The 14,248-nt window shown below is 34.3% G+C and overlaps 1 protein-coding gene across 1 annotated transcript; it reads right to left on the bottom strand.

Moving 5' to 3' along the window:
- Nucleotides 1-274: 274 nt before the first annotated feature.
- LOC113358925 (aspartic proteinase nepenthesin-2-like) lies at nt 275-1,065 on the bottom strand. Its single transcript, XM_026602636.1, has 2 exons — nt 708-1,065; nt 275-612 (listed from the first exon to the last, which is right to left on the bottom strand). Exons 1-2 carry the CDS (start codon nt 1,063-1,065, stop codon nt 275-277), a joined length of 696 nt encoding a protein of 231 aa, XP_026458421.1.
- Nucleotides 1,066-14,248: the final 13,183 nt, after the last annotated feature.

Raw genomic sequence — 14,248 nt, 5'->3', positions numbered from 1 at the left:
TGTTCGAATTTTTTCCAGGAGATTTTTCGGTGGAATTTCTATGTGTCTAGAACCACTTATTTATTACTGGATAAATTCTCATATATTTATTACTGTAGCGAATGAGAGTGACCGATTCATAACATCATACAAAATACGTTTATTAGTTTGTTGCATCACTCCATAAAGGAAAGCTGGTATATTAGTATCCCCTTGGAAAATCCCTAAACAAATAGTTTCAATAGATTTCATCAAGAAATTTGCTTTATAATCTAGAATAACATAATCGGTCTGTTCAATGAAGTGTTATGGAAGGATAATTAGTAATATCAAATCTTCCTCGTAGACGGAAACAAACATCAAAATGTCCATGGGAACCAATATATTCTATTCCGAGATCATTAAAATGTGCCTTTACCAGATCGACAACTCTATCAAAATGATCTTTGTACATGATAGATATTGGAGCACCAAAATCTATGATAATATCGTCATTTCCTTGACTATTTAGCTCAAAAGTACCTTTAGGAAATCCCATTCTTTTGTTACCTACACTAATATCTTCTAGGTTTAAGTAATATAGCGGTGTCTTAAACTTGGGAATAACAATGGGAGTTGTATGTACCTTTTTACCTGCGCCTCCAATTATCGCATCTGCACCAACCTTAAATATGTATCTGATCCCTCAATATTTTCATTAAACGTCTCGAAACAGTAAGAAAATTTACCTTGTCCAATAACACCTAATTGATTTAGAAACGATCGTGGTCCTAATCCCAAACCGAGTATTACTGCAATAAGATCTGGTTTTCCAAGTAAATGATTATTACATATAAACTTTTCAAAATTCTGCTGAAGAAAACCACAACCCATGTGTAATTCAATACTTTCAATACCATCAGTGTCGGAGCCTAGGGTGAATTTTTCTTTAGCAATAATACCATATGTAATTGACCCACTCATATATTCAGCTACATAAGTGCATTGGCCATCGGCATTGCACTTATCTCCCTTGCAAAGAGGATGCGTATTACAAGGAACTGGATGATATGTAGTTGAAGATTTCCAAGGATAAAGTGGGCACATCTTGAGTGAAAGCCTTAGTGGCACCTTCGCATTGAAGCCATGTCTGATCACTACCTGAATCAATCATAAAATAATAATTCATAAATGATTGTCTTCTACCAGGAAACGTACCTAAACCAACCATTGCAACATAAAACAATCTTTGTTCGTAAACTACAGGCAAGCGTGCAACATTAGGTTTCATGAAAAGTGTTGCATTTCTAAGGAGTAATATTTATGACTCTATATAACTTGCTTGATATTTAGATTGTTCGACGAGTCTTTGAAGCCTTTCATCTCGTGTTAAATGGACATCTTAATACAAAGGTGATTCTTTGGGAGTCTCTATGAATCATCTTCATACTAAACCCTTTCTTTGGATTCACTGTGATGACTGAGTTGAACAGTAGTGATATATGGGTTATTATCATTAGAAAAATGAAAAGAGTATTACCCATTTTTGAGGTAAAACGAATTTTGACAGACACAATGGACAATTGTGTGCAATTTTGAATTTTAATTTATAGTACTGTGTAAAGAAAATAAAATCTTATTATTTTCTTCTTCATATTTTAAAATTTAAAGAAAATCTTTTCTAATTAATACGTATTAAGGATCCTACACATATTAAAGCCATGGTATTACTAAAATCTTTTCTAATTAATGTGCATTAAATCCATGTAAGTAGCCTAAACTATCCAAGCAACAACATTACTAGTGTTTCCATATCTGTTAATATGGAGTGTTTAAAGATAATTTTGTCATCAATTTTACAGTTTACCATATGCATATGAAATTAGTATAATATAGCAAATAGTAATACAATCATGATTTTTTTTTCCAGTTAAAGATACTGTTAGAGCACTTGTCGGTCTAACTTGCAAGCGTTGCTATCTCAAGCTTGTTTGTCAAGTTTAGTTGTCAAAACTATAAGTCTTGATTTCTAGTCTACTTATATCTATGTCTCATATTAGGATAGAATGTGTAGTTGATCTTTAGACTTCACGACGTTCATCGATTGAAGACGAAGAACTACTAAGGGGAGCTTGTGGAACTTCATCAACAAAAGGTATGTGGAGACTTGAACTCATCTATCACTTAGAAGTCTATTCTATTCTATCTCCTAGTGAGACAAAAGTCGTATAGCTATATAGACTTTACATTATATACATTTGATATTTCGAGCTGAGTTTAACTCGCTTATATCTTTCTCGAAATATATGTTGGTAAGCTTTTTGCCTTAACCACGTTCATCATTATTCTTGACGAAAGTCAAAAGATGATCATGTGAAAATCACCTGGTAACATCTTACATGATTTGTGTGAGACAGTTATTTGATGTCGGCTTGGAATGTTTCGTATTGATCATTCGATCACTTGAAAATTGCTTATAAGCGAATAGTTTGTGTGAGACAGCTATTGTCGTCTTCTAAGAATGTTTCAATGATTGAAATGGGAGTTAAGAGCTAAAACCCACGTCTGGATACATTATGGTTTATGTACTTAGTGCACGAACTGTTTTGACGGAATTCAGGACCGGAAGTTTGCATACCCGTTCTCAAACTTATTCAACTGTTTAAGTCAGGGTACTTAAGTTTGCATACCCGTTCGCAAACTGATTTAACTGTTGAAGTCCTGGAACCAAGTTTGCGTACCCGTTCGCAAGCGGTTTCAACTGAATTAGGTCGAGAGCTAAAGTTTTCGTACCCGTTTGGAAACTGTCGGCTTGTGACCAATGTCCGGAACTTAACTTCGCGTACCCGTTTGCAAACTTAAATGGTTCAAGTTCTTAAACGGTTAAGTATGATTTCATACTCATGAACAAATACATTTATAAATTAAAGAATGCAATCTTTGCAAATCGTGGTTAAAATGTTCATGAACTGATTCTTTTGAATCAATCCGATTTTTCTTTAATTGTGTCTTGTATATTTATATGAGAATATAAACAATTAAACAACTGTATGAGTAACACAATTAGATTCATTTGATTATCAATTGATCTAGAAGTGTTAAGATGAACAAGGTTAAGAGAAAAATGTTCATATGTCTAACTTCGGTTAATTGTTATTGAGCCAACTCAATATACACGTTTAGGTACGGTTTCTCATATCTAAATGAAGGTATATTTCATTTGTGTGTAACAACCTTAAGACCATCTAACGGTGGAAAGATATTAGCTTGAATCTTAAATCAGGTTTCATCTAACGGTGAATATTGAATGCTTTGTTAACAAGGTAACATTGATTACAAACCCTGATTTGAAGACTATATAAGAGAAAATTCTAGTAACTGGGAAACCTAATCCCCACACCTTATGTGTGATACTAGTTGCGACTAGAGTCGATTCTCCTTTAACCTAGGTTTTTCCTAAAACCATTATAGGTTAACGACTTAAAGATTTCATTGGGATTCTGAAGCCAGACCCAACTATTTTCTCTGTAGTTGCGTGTTCTGACCTTACTTCGTTCTATCGTATTGAGTATTATCTTCTCTAAGATAAGCTCGAGATTTATCTCCGATAGGTAAGATATACAAAGTAATCACAAAGTTCTTTGTCTTATTCTTTGTGATTCCACAATAACTTGTTCTACTATCATATAGTTAAGTTATTGTGAGGTGATTGATATTTCTAGGCTGTTCTTCGGGAATATAAGACCGGATTATCAATTGGTTCCTGTTCACCTTGATTTTATCAAAAGACGGAACAAAAACTTTGTAGGTATTTCTGTGGGAGACAGATTTATCTATTCTAAATAGACTTCTCTCAGATTTGTTTATCAAGTCTACAACTTTGGGTCGTAGAAACTCTTAGTTATGGGTGAGATCAGCTAAGGGAATCAAGTGCGTAGAGTCCTGATGGGATTCATAGGCATAAGGAACACAACTGTACCTTAATCAGTGTGATATTGGTTAGGGATCAACCACATTCCAGTCCGAAGTTAACTTGTAGTAGGCTAGAGTCTGTAGCGGCTTAATATAGCGTGGTGTTCAAATATGGACTAGGTCCCCGGGTTTTTATGCATTTGCGGTTTCCTCGTTAACAAAACTTTTGGTGTCTGTGTTACTTCTTTTCCGCATTATATTTTACATATAATTGAAATATCACAGGTTGTGCGTAGTTCAATCAATTGGTAAATCCAACCTTTGGTTGTTGATTGAAATTGATTGACGCTTGGATATTGGTCTTTGGTACCATCCAAGTTGTTTTTCATATTGATCCGGCTCACATATTCCTATCTGTTCGATTGCAGATTGGTTTGAGAAATTGAGATTTAACTCTTGGATATATTTTGCTTGATTGAGTCTGACTGTCTAGTTGATTCTCTTGGTATTATATTGGAGTTAGTCCATACAGATTGCCTAAACGAAATATTGGGTGTGGTTGTTGTACCCTCACTTTTTCAATTGGTATCAGAGCATGCTAACACGTTAAAGACCTTATAAGTCTATGTTCGTAGCAATCTGATTATTATGGACGAGTCTATCTCTAATAACGTACCAGTTCAGAAATTACCAGATGTTTTTCAAAGATTGTATTCACCTGAGAGAACTTTCATATCTAAGTCAATATCTAAAGATTCTCTTGATGTAAAAACTGTTGATTGGGAAATACTCCTAGAAAAACAGTTGGATGAACTTTCTGATGAAGGTGATTCAGATATTGATAGAGATGTTGATGAGGAAGTCTCAGAGTATGTTAAGGTTTTTAATTTGTTTGAAAATAAGAAGATGACAACTTCTCATGTCACACCTCTTCTGACTCCTCTCTATCGAGAAAACGAGAAATTGAAAAGGATTTACGGAGGTCTTTATGTTTCGAATCGCTCTTGCGAATCGATCCTCAAAGATTCTGAGGAAAATCTGAGTAGAAAGTCACTTGAATGTCATAATATTTATCAAAAATACTTCTTGTTGGAAGAGAAACTTGCAGAAACTGAAGCAAGCATTAACTCCCAGCGAGCAAGTTTTGATGACAGAGAAAGTGCTTATCTCGCCCGAGAAAAACTCCTTGAGGATGATTTAGCTGCTTCTCTTGATAAAATCAAGATGTTGGAAGATGACTTTAAAAAGTTCGATACTAGTTCAAACAAATTAACAACAATGCTAGGAGCAAGTAAAAATCATCGTGATACACGAGGATTGGGCTATAAGGGAATAGATTCTCCAAGTACTAGCAAAGAGGTAAAATTTTCAAGGCTAGTGATTCTTCTCAACAAAAGGTTTCCACTAATATCAAAAGTGAAATACCTTCAACGGCAGTTAAGATTCGAAAGAGCAAAGTATATCAACCTCCAAAGTAAGCACACACGAATCGAGGTAAGAACATTCCTTATGTTTGCCACTATTACGGAAAGAAAGGTCACCTAGAAAGGAGATGTCGTTTTCGTATAAGGAATGAGAAACTTCATGATGTTCTTGTTTGGGCATCACAAGAAGTTGTGAAACCAAGATCATATGTTAAGGATAATCCCCTTAACGTTACAGGTTGTAACGGTCCAACCTTTAGGCAAAGGAATCTGTGCTGTGATAAACCTATTTGCCTATAAACGTCATACAAAGTCTTTTCACAATTGTAATGATTATCAAAAGGATGAATTTTTAAAGACGAAGACAAGATCCGATGCTCCCAATTGGAGAAACACTAACTTTCAAAAGAGTAGTCAATCCAATTATCTTCCTAAAAATATAGAAGAGAGTAATGGGAAGAAGGTTCTGATTGTTCCCAAACGCACTCAGAAGTGGGTACCAAAGAGAGTCAATGATGCTTTGAGTGTGAAAAGGAATGATCTCCCAAAAAATTCCATGACTATGGAGAAGGCAGTATCCATGATGTTGGAACTTAAAAAGTTATTTCAAAAAATGGATTCGGATGTGAAAGGTTCTAAAAGCGATCTCTTTCAGGATAATCCAAAAGTAAAACAGAATAAGCCAAAAACTATAGATGGTGAAAAATCCATAGTTGCGGAAAAGTCTATTTCAGTCACTTGTGGTGAGCAAGACATTGTTCACCTCAACACGACTTTATTGTGTTGGAAGCGCATCCTCACCAAGAAATGCCCTGCTATGTATACAGTGAGGGAAGCACGAGAATTGAGGCCCACATATTGTGTAAGGTATGATTTTGAATTTTTGGTAAGGCCATAGAATTCTATTGGATTCCTCTAAAAAGGTATGTCTATAAACTTGAGAAAAATTTATTTTCTTTTATTATTTGCTTAAAGTACTTATAATGATCCATGTACCTTGTGCATGGTTCATGTCTACCTAACTTGATTTTTGTTTAAGGTTCTTAAATGTTTAGGCTTGAAAATAGTAGTTCGGGATGTTTGGCCTTCATGGTACACATACCAGGTATGCATACCATCATTTAAAATTAAAATCCAGGGAATTCAGTTCGCATACCAGTTTGAAAACTGCTCCAGTTCACGAAATCCCGTTTGCAAACTGGTATGCAATTTTTTTTCTGTCTTCGGTATTTGATAAAAAGCTTGTTTTGGCCGTAACTTCTTCATCCGAACTCGGAATGACCTCATTCTTCTTGCATTCTTTTCCTCTTTGAATTGTCTTAAAAATGGTGATGAGAATTACCGAATTTGGATGCGTTAAGATTTGTCTTTATCCCGTCTCTTGTTTTTGAGTGTTTTGCTCCGTTTCGTCACACTTGTTCTATTTCTCTTGGACTTGGTCACTTGGATTCTTGGAGTAGATTCTCTTCTAAGATCATTTTTAGCTTTTATAAGAATGATGGTGGTGAATCACAAAGAAGGAAGTTCAAGAATGGGCAGTACTACGCATTGCTATGGGATTCTTGAATGTTCACAATCATCTGATGTGAACAATGATGCATGGTCTTTAATGACTTATATGTTTTTCTTTGTTAAGAAAATATTTTTAAACGCCTTTGGTAGCTATTCTTGGTGCAAATCCGTGCGAAAAAGATTGATTCTACCCTCTAAGGACAAATCATCTTGTATGTGCATTACGAGTTTGTCTTGATGTCTAGGAAACTTCTTATGAGAATTTATTCTTGTATTTTAAGAAGGATAACTAGGGTTTGTAATAGCATATATTGTGATTAATCATATCTATTGCGAACGATTTTCATCTTGCAATGTTTTTAGATTTATTTATTTAAATTCTAAGTTATTTGGAAGATGATTTTGCAGTATTAATCTTTATTGGTTTTATATATTGCAAACAATGTTATGGGATATGTGTGTTTACGTCGTGAACTATGATTGTCCCATATATGTCAAAAGTTAAGTCTATTGTGTCATTATGCAAATATTGACGGAAAATAAAATGAACTTTTGAATTATATGTCAAAGATTAAGTCTATGGTATCATTATGAAAATATTGATGAAAAATAGAATGAATCTTTGAATGTTCCGCAGTATTGATCTTTCCATGATCCACTTCTATATGAATATCTTGTGCGGCTCCGTAAGTTTTCTTATGTTGAGCATTTCAGATTAAATTAATCAGTAAGGTTCCTTTGTGGTTAATTTAATTAAGTTTTCTGGATAAAAATTCATGTTTCATGTGATTTGTTAATTTCCAAAGAAATCCTTATTTTCTTGTGAAAGTAAGGTCTCTCTTTTTGTTCTTTCGGGAATGACATTTTATGGGTGGGTGGGGGGGGGGGGGGGGGAGTTCTTAATTGAACTTGTGCTTAATTGTCATATCTTTGTGGGGAGTGCGACTATGGAATATTATAGGAGTTATCTTGTATCTTTATAAACTCCTTGATAAATACACTAAGTTTCGACTATGTGAAATCATCGAAACAAAGTTGATATGTTCTCTTTTAGTCATGAAGTATCTCTTTGAGAATTTCATTATGATCCCGCTAGTTTTCGTACCTTTTCCAATTTGTATTGACAAAAAAGGGGATAGTTATTTTGTAGTTCAAACTACATATACATATGGTTTACGGAACATTATATAAGGGGGAGTGGTTTTCATTGTGAGATGAAGTATTGACTAAGGGGGAGTGATACATATCACAGTATTATTGTTAAAGTTGTGATACAATTGAATTTTGATGCTGTGTAATAATACTATGACACTGTATAACAATTGAGAACAATTTTTTTCTTATTGTTATGGCTACGGATCTTCAACAACTATGATGTTGAGTTGAACATGTTCAGAATCACTGAAGTACTTGGAGTGACGAGGAATTCAAGGAATGTTGAAGAACCAAGGAAATCAAGCATTTGGATGAGAAGCTACAAAGTTTATTTATTTTGTAATCCATATGTATTGATAGTTTTGACATTAAATTGAAAAAGGGGGAGATTGTTAGAGCACTGCTCGGTCGAACTCGCAAGCGTTGCTGTATCAAGCTTGTTTGTCAAAACTATAAGTCTTGATTTATAGTCTACTTATATCTATGTCTCGGGTTAGGATAGAATGTTTAGTTGAGATTTAGACTTCACGGCGTTCATCAATTGAAGACGAAGAACTACTAAGGGGAGTTTGTAGAACTTCATCAACAAAAGGTATGTGGAGACTTGAACTCATCTATCACTCATAAGTTTATTCTACTCTATTCTATTCTATCTCCTATTGAGACAAAAGTCGTATAGCTATATAGACTTTACATTATACACATTTGATATTTCGATCTGAGTTTAACTCGCTTATATCTTTCTCGAATCATGTGTTGGTAAGCTTTTTGCTTTAACCACGTTCATCATTATTCTTGACGAAAGTCAAAAGATGATCATGTGAAAATCACCTGGTAACATCTTACATGATTTGTGTGAGGCAGTCATTTGATATAGGCTTGGAATGTTTCGTATTGATCATTCGATCACTTGAAAATTGCTTATAAGCTAATAGTTTGTGTGAGACAGCTATTGTCTTCTTTTAAGAACGTTTTCAATGATTAAAATGGGAGTTAAGAGCTAAAACCCATGTCTGGATATATTAAGGTTTGTGTGCTTAGTGTACGAATTGTTTTGACGGAATTCAGGACCGGAAATTTGCATACACGTTCGCAAACTTATTCAACTGTTTAAGTCAGGGTACTTAAGTTTGCATACCCGTTCGCAAACTGATTTAACTGTTGAAGTCCGGGAACCAAGTTTGCGTACCCGTTCGCAAATGGTTTCAACTTAATTAGGTCCGGAGTTGAAGTTTGCGTACCCGTTTTCAAACAGTCGGCTGGTGACCAATATCTGGAACTTAAGTTCGCGTACCCATTTGCAAACTTAAGTGGTTCAAGTTCTTAAATTAGTTAAGTATGATTTCATACTCATGAACAAATACATTTATAAATAAGGAATGCAATCTTTACAAACCATGGCTAAAATGTTCATGAACTAATTCTTTTGAATCAATCCGATTTTGCTTCAATTGTGTCTTGTATACTTCTATGAGAATATAAACAATTGAACAACTGTATGAGTAACACAATTAGATTCATTTGATTATCAATTGATGACCAAGGTTAAGAGAAAAGTGTTCATATGGCTAACTTCGGTTAACTGTTATTGAGCCAACTCAATATACACGTTTATGTACGGTTACCCATATCTAAATGAAGGTATATTTCATTTGTGCGTAACAAGCTAAAGACCATCTAACGGTGGAAAGATATTAGCTTGAATCTTAAATCAGGTTTCATCTAATGGTGAATATTGAATGCTTTGTTACCAAGGTAACATTGATTGCAAACCCTGATTTGTAGACCATATAAGGGAGAACTCTACCAACTGGGAAACCTAATCCCCACACCTCATGTGTTATACTAGTTACGACTATAGTCGATTCTCTTTAACTTAGGTTTTTCCTAAAACCATTATAGGTTAACGACTTAAAGACTTCATTGAGATTCTGAAGCCAGACCCGACTATTTCCTCTGTAGTTGCGTGTTCTGATCTTACTTTGTTCCATCGTATTGAGTATTATCTTCTCTAAAATTTGCTCCAGATTTATCTCCGATAGGTAAGATATAAAAAGTAATCACAAAAGCTCTTCGTCTCATTCTTTGTGATTCCACAATAACTTGTTCTACTACCATATAGTTAAGTTATTGTGAGGTGATTGATATTTCTAGGTTGTTCTTCGGGAATATAAGACTGGATTATCAATTGGTCTCTGTTCACCCTGGTTTATCAAAAGACGGAACAAAAACTCCGTAGATATTTCTGTGGGAGACAGATTTATCTATTCTAAATAGACTTTTTTGTGTGAGACAGATTTGTGTATCAAGTCTTTGTAGCAACACTTAGTTGTGGGTGAGATCAGCTAAGGTATCAAATGCGTAGAGTCCTGCTGGGATTCAGAGGCGTAAGAAACACGACTGTACCTTAATCAGTGTGAGATCGGTTAGGGCTCAACTACATTCCATTTGAAGTTAACTTGTAGTGGAATAGAGTCTGTAGAGGCTTAATACATTGTGGCGTTCAAATATGGACTAGGTCGCGCGGTTTTTCTGCATTTGCGGTTTCCTCGTTAACAAAACTTTTGGTGTCTATGTTATTTCTTTTTCGCATTATATTTTCCATATAATTGAAATATCAAAGGTTGTGCGTAGTTCAATCAATTGGTAAATCCAACCTTTGGTTGTTGATTGAAATTGATTGACGCTTGGATATTGGTCTTTGGTACCATCCAAGTTATTTCTTATATTGATCCGGCTCACAGATTCCATCTGTTCGATTACAGATGGATTTGAGAAATTGAGATATAACTCTTGGATATATTTTCCTTGATCGAGTCTGACTGTCAAGTTGATTCTCTTGGAATTATAATGGAGTTAGTCCATACAGATTGCCTGAACGAAATATTGGGTGCGGTTGTTGTACCCCCGCTTTTTCAGATACTATAAAAACGTTATTGCTTTTTTACAAGGACATCCCCACATTGTGTGCGATTTATCACATTATGTTTCGTCAATGCAACATCTATTGCACCGCTCATTGGAATACAAATGTTTCATATTATATAACATGTAAAATCATATTGCACCGCTTATAATACAAATATTTCATACTATTTTAAAAGACTATCAACAGTGAAGGGTTTGAGTGGATTTTAGATGGCCAAGAGATTTGTCATAGAGTGGCCTGATAGTAGGGGTTTAAAAAGACGAGAGTACCCAATACGCCACAATCTTTTTTGGATCAACATATTCAGACATACCTTGTATAATGTTTTTGATTTAATGAATATTAAAGACTATCTTAAATTAGGTGATTAGTTGTACAAGTGAAAATAATTTTATTATAATAGAAAGATAATTACAATGCGGATATTAAGTAAAAAACAAACTAGAATTTTCTCAGTGAGGAGAACTATAATCTTGTAGAAAAACCTCGGGACCTAGTTCAGTACTTTTGGATACTCATGAATTAAGACGTTATAAAAAGTAAACCTGCAACTTCGTGTAGAAGAGACCAAGCAATCAAAAATTCTAGTTACTCGGCTTCAGCAGTATTCTTGTTTTGATAACATCTAGCAGAACCGAAGTTCTCAATAGACGTCAGAATACTAGATATCCCAGCAAAATAGATGTTCTTTTTTGGACTTGATCTAGTAGATATTCTTAATGGTTCACAATAACTTATCCTACAAATATTTTAACTGGTAAGACAAGATTCCTTTGGATAGTATTCCAAACATTTAAAGGACCAAGACTGTTTGGTAACCAAACTCATTTTCCGATCATAATACTAAAATATATGATAACATCCGAATTTAAGATCTTTCATTTAAGATTTGTTACCAGATCCAAAACTCCTTAGTTAAGAGATCAATCAAGACAATGACTACCGGAATAATCAATCTTGAGTACAAGGTTTATGATAAATTCACAAAAAAACTTGTATATCCCAAATGACTTGTGTTTATCAAAATAAACTGCTTTCCAATCGAGTCACAGAAAGTCACACCAATATCAAAACAAAAAATAAATCCTTCAAATCTTCAAAGTCTTCAGTCTTCAATTTAATCTTCAAAGTAACAACCTACAAAACAACTTGATTCCTTTATTGATTTGTTACATAGAACAAAGTATGTTAACAACAGCAAATCAATAGATTTATATTACAATATAGAATCACTTAGATTTGTAGTAGTCAAATCTTCAAAGTTCTTGAGTGGCCTTATATCAGAAGACAAGGACCATGTAAATAAGAGCTTGCCTAGAATTTAAATGACTCTTTAGTTCACAATCAAATCAAAGAAAACTAAAATAACAATGCAATTCTAGTTTCCCGCTAATGGTACTCATAAATGCTTATTGATCCCAAAGAAGCCTTTAAAGTGAAGCGGACATAAGAGATTTCACCTAATTAGATTACTGTCCTCCCGAATCAAGTATTTAAAGAATACTTAGTATTATAAGATGAAGTGCTTTCCTCGGGATCAAGTTTCCTAGTTGAGAAAACTTCTCTATTTATAGACCAAGGTAGTTTGGATACCAAGTAATTACCAATTTTCGAAAATTCTCAAAGATATACAATAATAAATATTTTCGGTTTATCAAGATTACAACTAATATTCAACTAACATACCTTAGGTATCAAGGAATATAATTGAACAATATAATTTGTGCACATGTTCAAATTAATTACACACAATGTCAACATCTTGAATTTTCCTATTATGCAAACCCAATTGCCAAAATCATACAAACCCTAAAGTGTACATGACATTAAAAATCGGTTTTTCTTAAGGGGATCGGCTCGACTTTACAAAGATAGATAGGTAGGAATCGGTTGTACCTTAGTTCCCAAAATAGATTGGTATCGGTTTTACCTTATAATAATAGGTATGTAGGGATTGGTTCTAACTTATAAAAATAAAATTGGCAGATATCGGTCATGCCTTGTATCTTCAATAAACACCGGACCACCAATCCTCTTGATTTCTTTCAACTACGTAACAAGTTCGTTAATCTACTTTCTTAAACACATGTAATCAAACATAGTTTTATAGGCATGACATCAATCCTAACTTCGCAGTTACGAAGTTCAAAGGATAAGTGTTATACTTCGTAATTTAATATACCAAAGTTGTAAAAAAACTTGTATATTCTTCCTTTACACTTTGATCATAATAATATTATCAAATCTCTAATACTAGATTTCTATATATATAACTTCGCACGTTATGTTTTTAACGAATAAAGACTTGAAAGAAACAATATAGAAATGGAAAAAGTCATGTCTGTAGTTACTAACCTCAAGCTGATAGATAATGTCTTCGTTTTCTTCAATCCATCTTTACATCTTCATGAGTAACTAGAGCAAGTTTTAATATTTCTATCGTTCGTAGTCTAACCTAACGAAGTTGACTCTAGTTTACTTCTTAAGCGACTCGAGTTTTGGAACTATGTATGACAACTAAACTTGACATACCAATGCTTGGTGGTTTCGACTAACCTTTCATGAACTATAAATGGTTAAGTTTATAGTTCTTCTGACTAGTTTCAGCTAACCTTTCATGAACAAGTCATTGTACACGGTTCATTTATGGTTCTGTTAGAGCATTGCTCGGTCGAACTCACATGCGTTGCTATCTCAAGCTTGTTGTCAAATTTAGTTGTTCAAAACTATATCTTGATTTCTAGTCTACTAATAGCTATGTCTCGGATTAGGATAGAAGTGTGTAGTTAAATGTTAATAGTGGAATATGAGTTTAGTCATACACGTCCTAGTCACAATAATGACAACACCTTCGAGAGAGAGAGAGAGAGCTCCCTTTCCATTGTACTATGTCATTCCTTTTATAGAATTTCCCAAAAACCCTCCTTCTCATGACATCATGCCACATGTCATGGAAGTTCTCTCTATTTACAACTATTGTCATTCCTCCTAATGTGACCTTATACTTTTCTATAATCCCTTCCCTATCCTTCCTAGTTTATGGATATATTCTATTGGGCTTGGGCTTTAGTCACAAAGACCCCTATGCTTCATGATGGGTTTATCCTCCCTTTAAGGACACCCTATCCCTGTTAAGGGGTAATTATTTTCATGTATCAACGTTAGTGCCCTGATTATTGGGTTAATTGTCAAATAACCCAATAGTCAACTGACCTTCCTCCGTGCGCCCTATTGAAACAGGAAAGAAGAAGAAGGTTCCACATCACGCCCACTTCGGCGGCTGATCTTCCCGCGACGTGTCAGGAACCCTTTCAGTTATTTCACCTTTTTGTAACTGCGACGTTCTCTTTCTAAAAAC

This window comes from Papaver somniferum, chromosome 3, assembly GCF_003573695.1.
Source record: "Papaver somniferum cultivar HN1 chromosome 3, ASM357369v1, whole genome shotgun sequence".
NCBI classification, from domain to species: domain Eukaryota; kingdom Viridiplantae; phylum Streptophyta; class Magnoliopsida; order Ranunculales; family Papaveraceae; genus Papaver; species Papaver somniferum.
The sequence above is the reverse complement of the archived record's forward strand: the minus strand, read 5'-3'. Positions and strand labels throughout refer to the sequence as shown.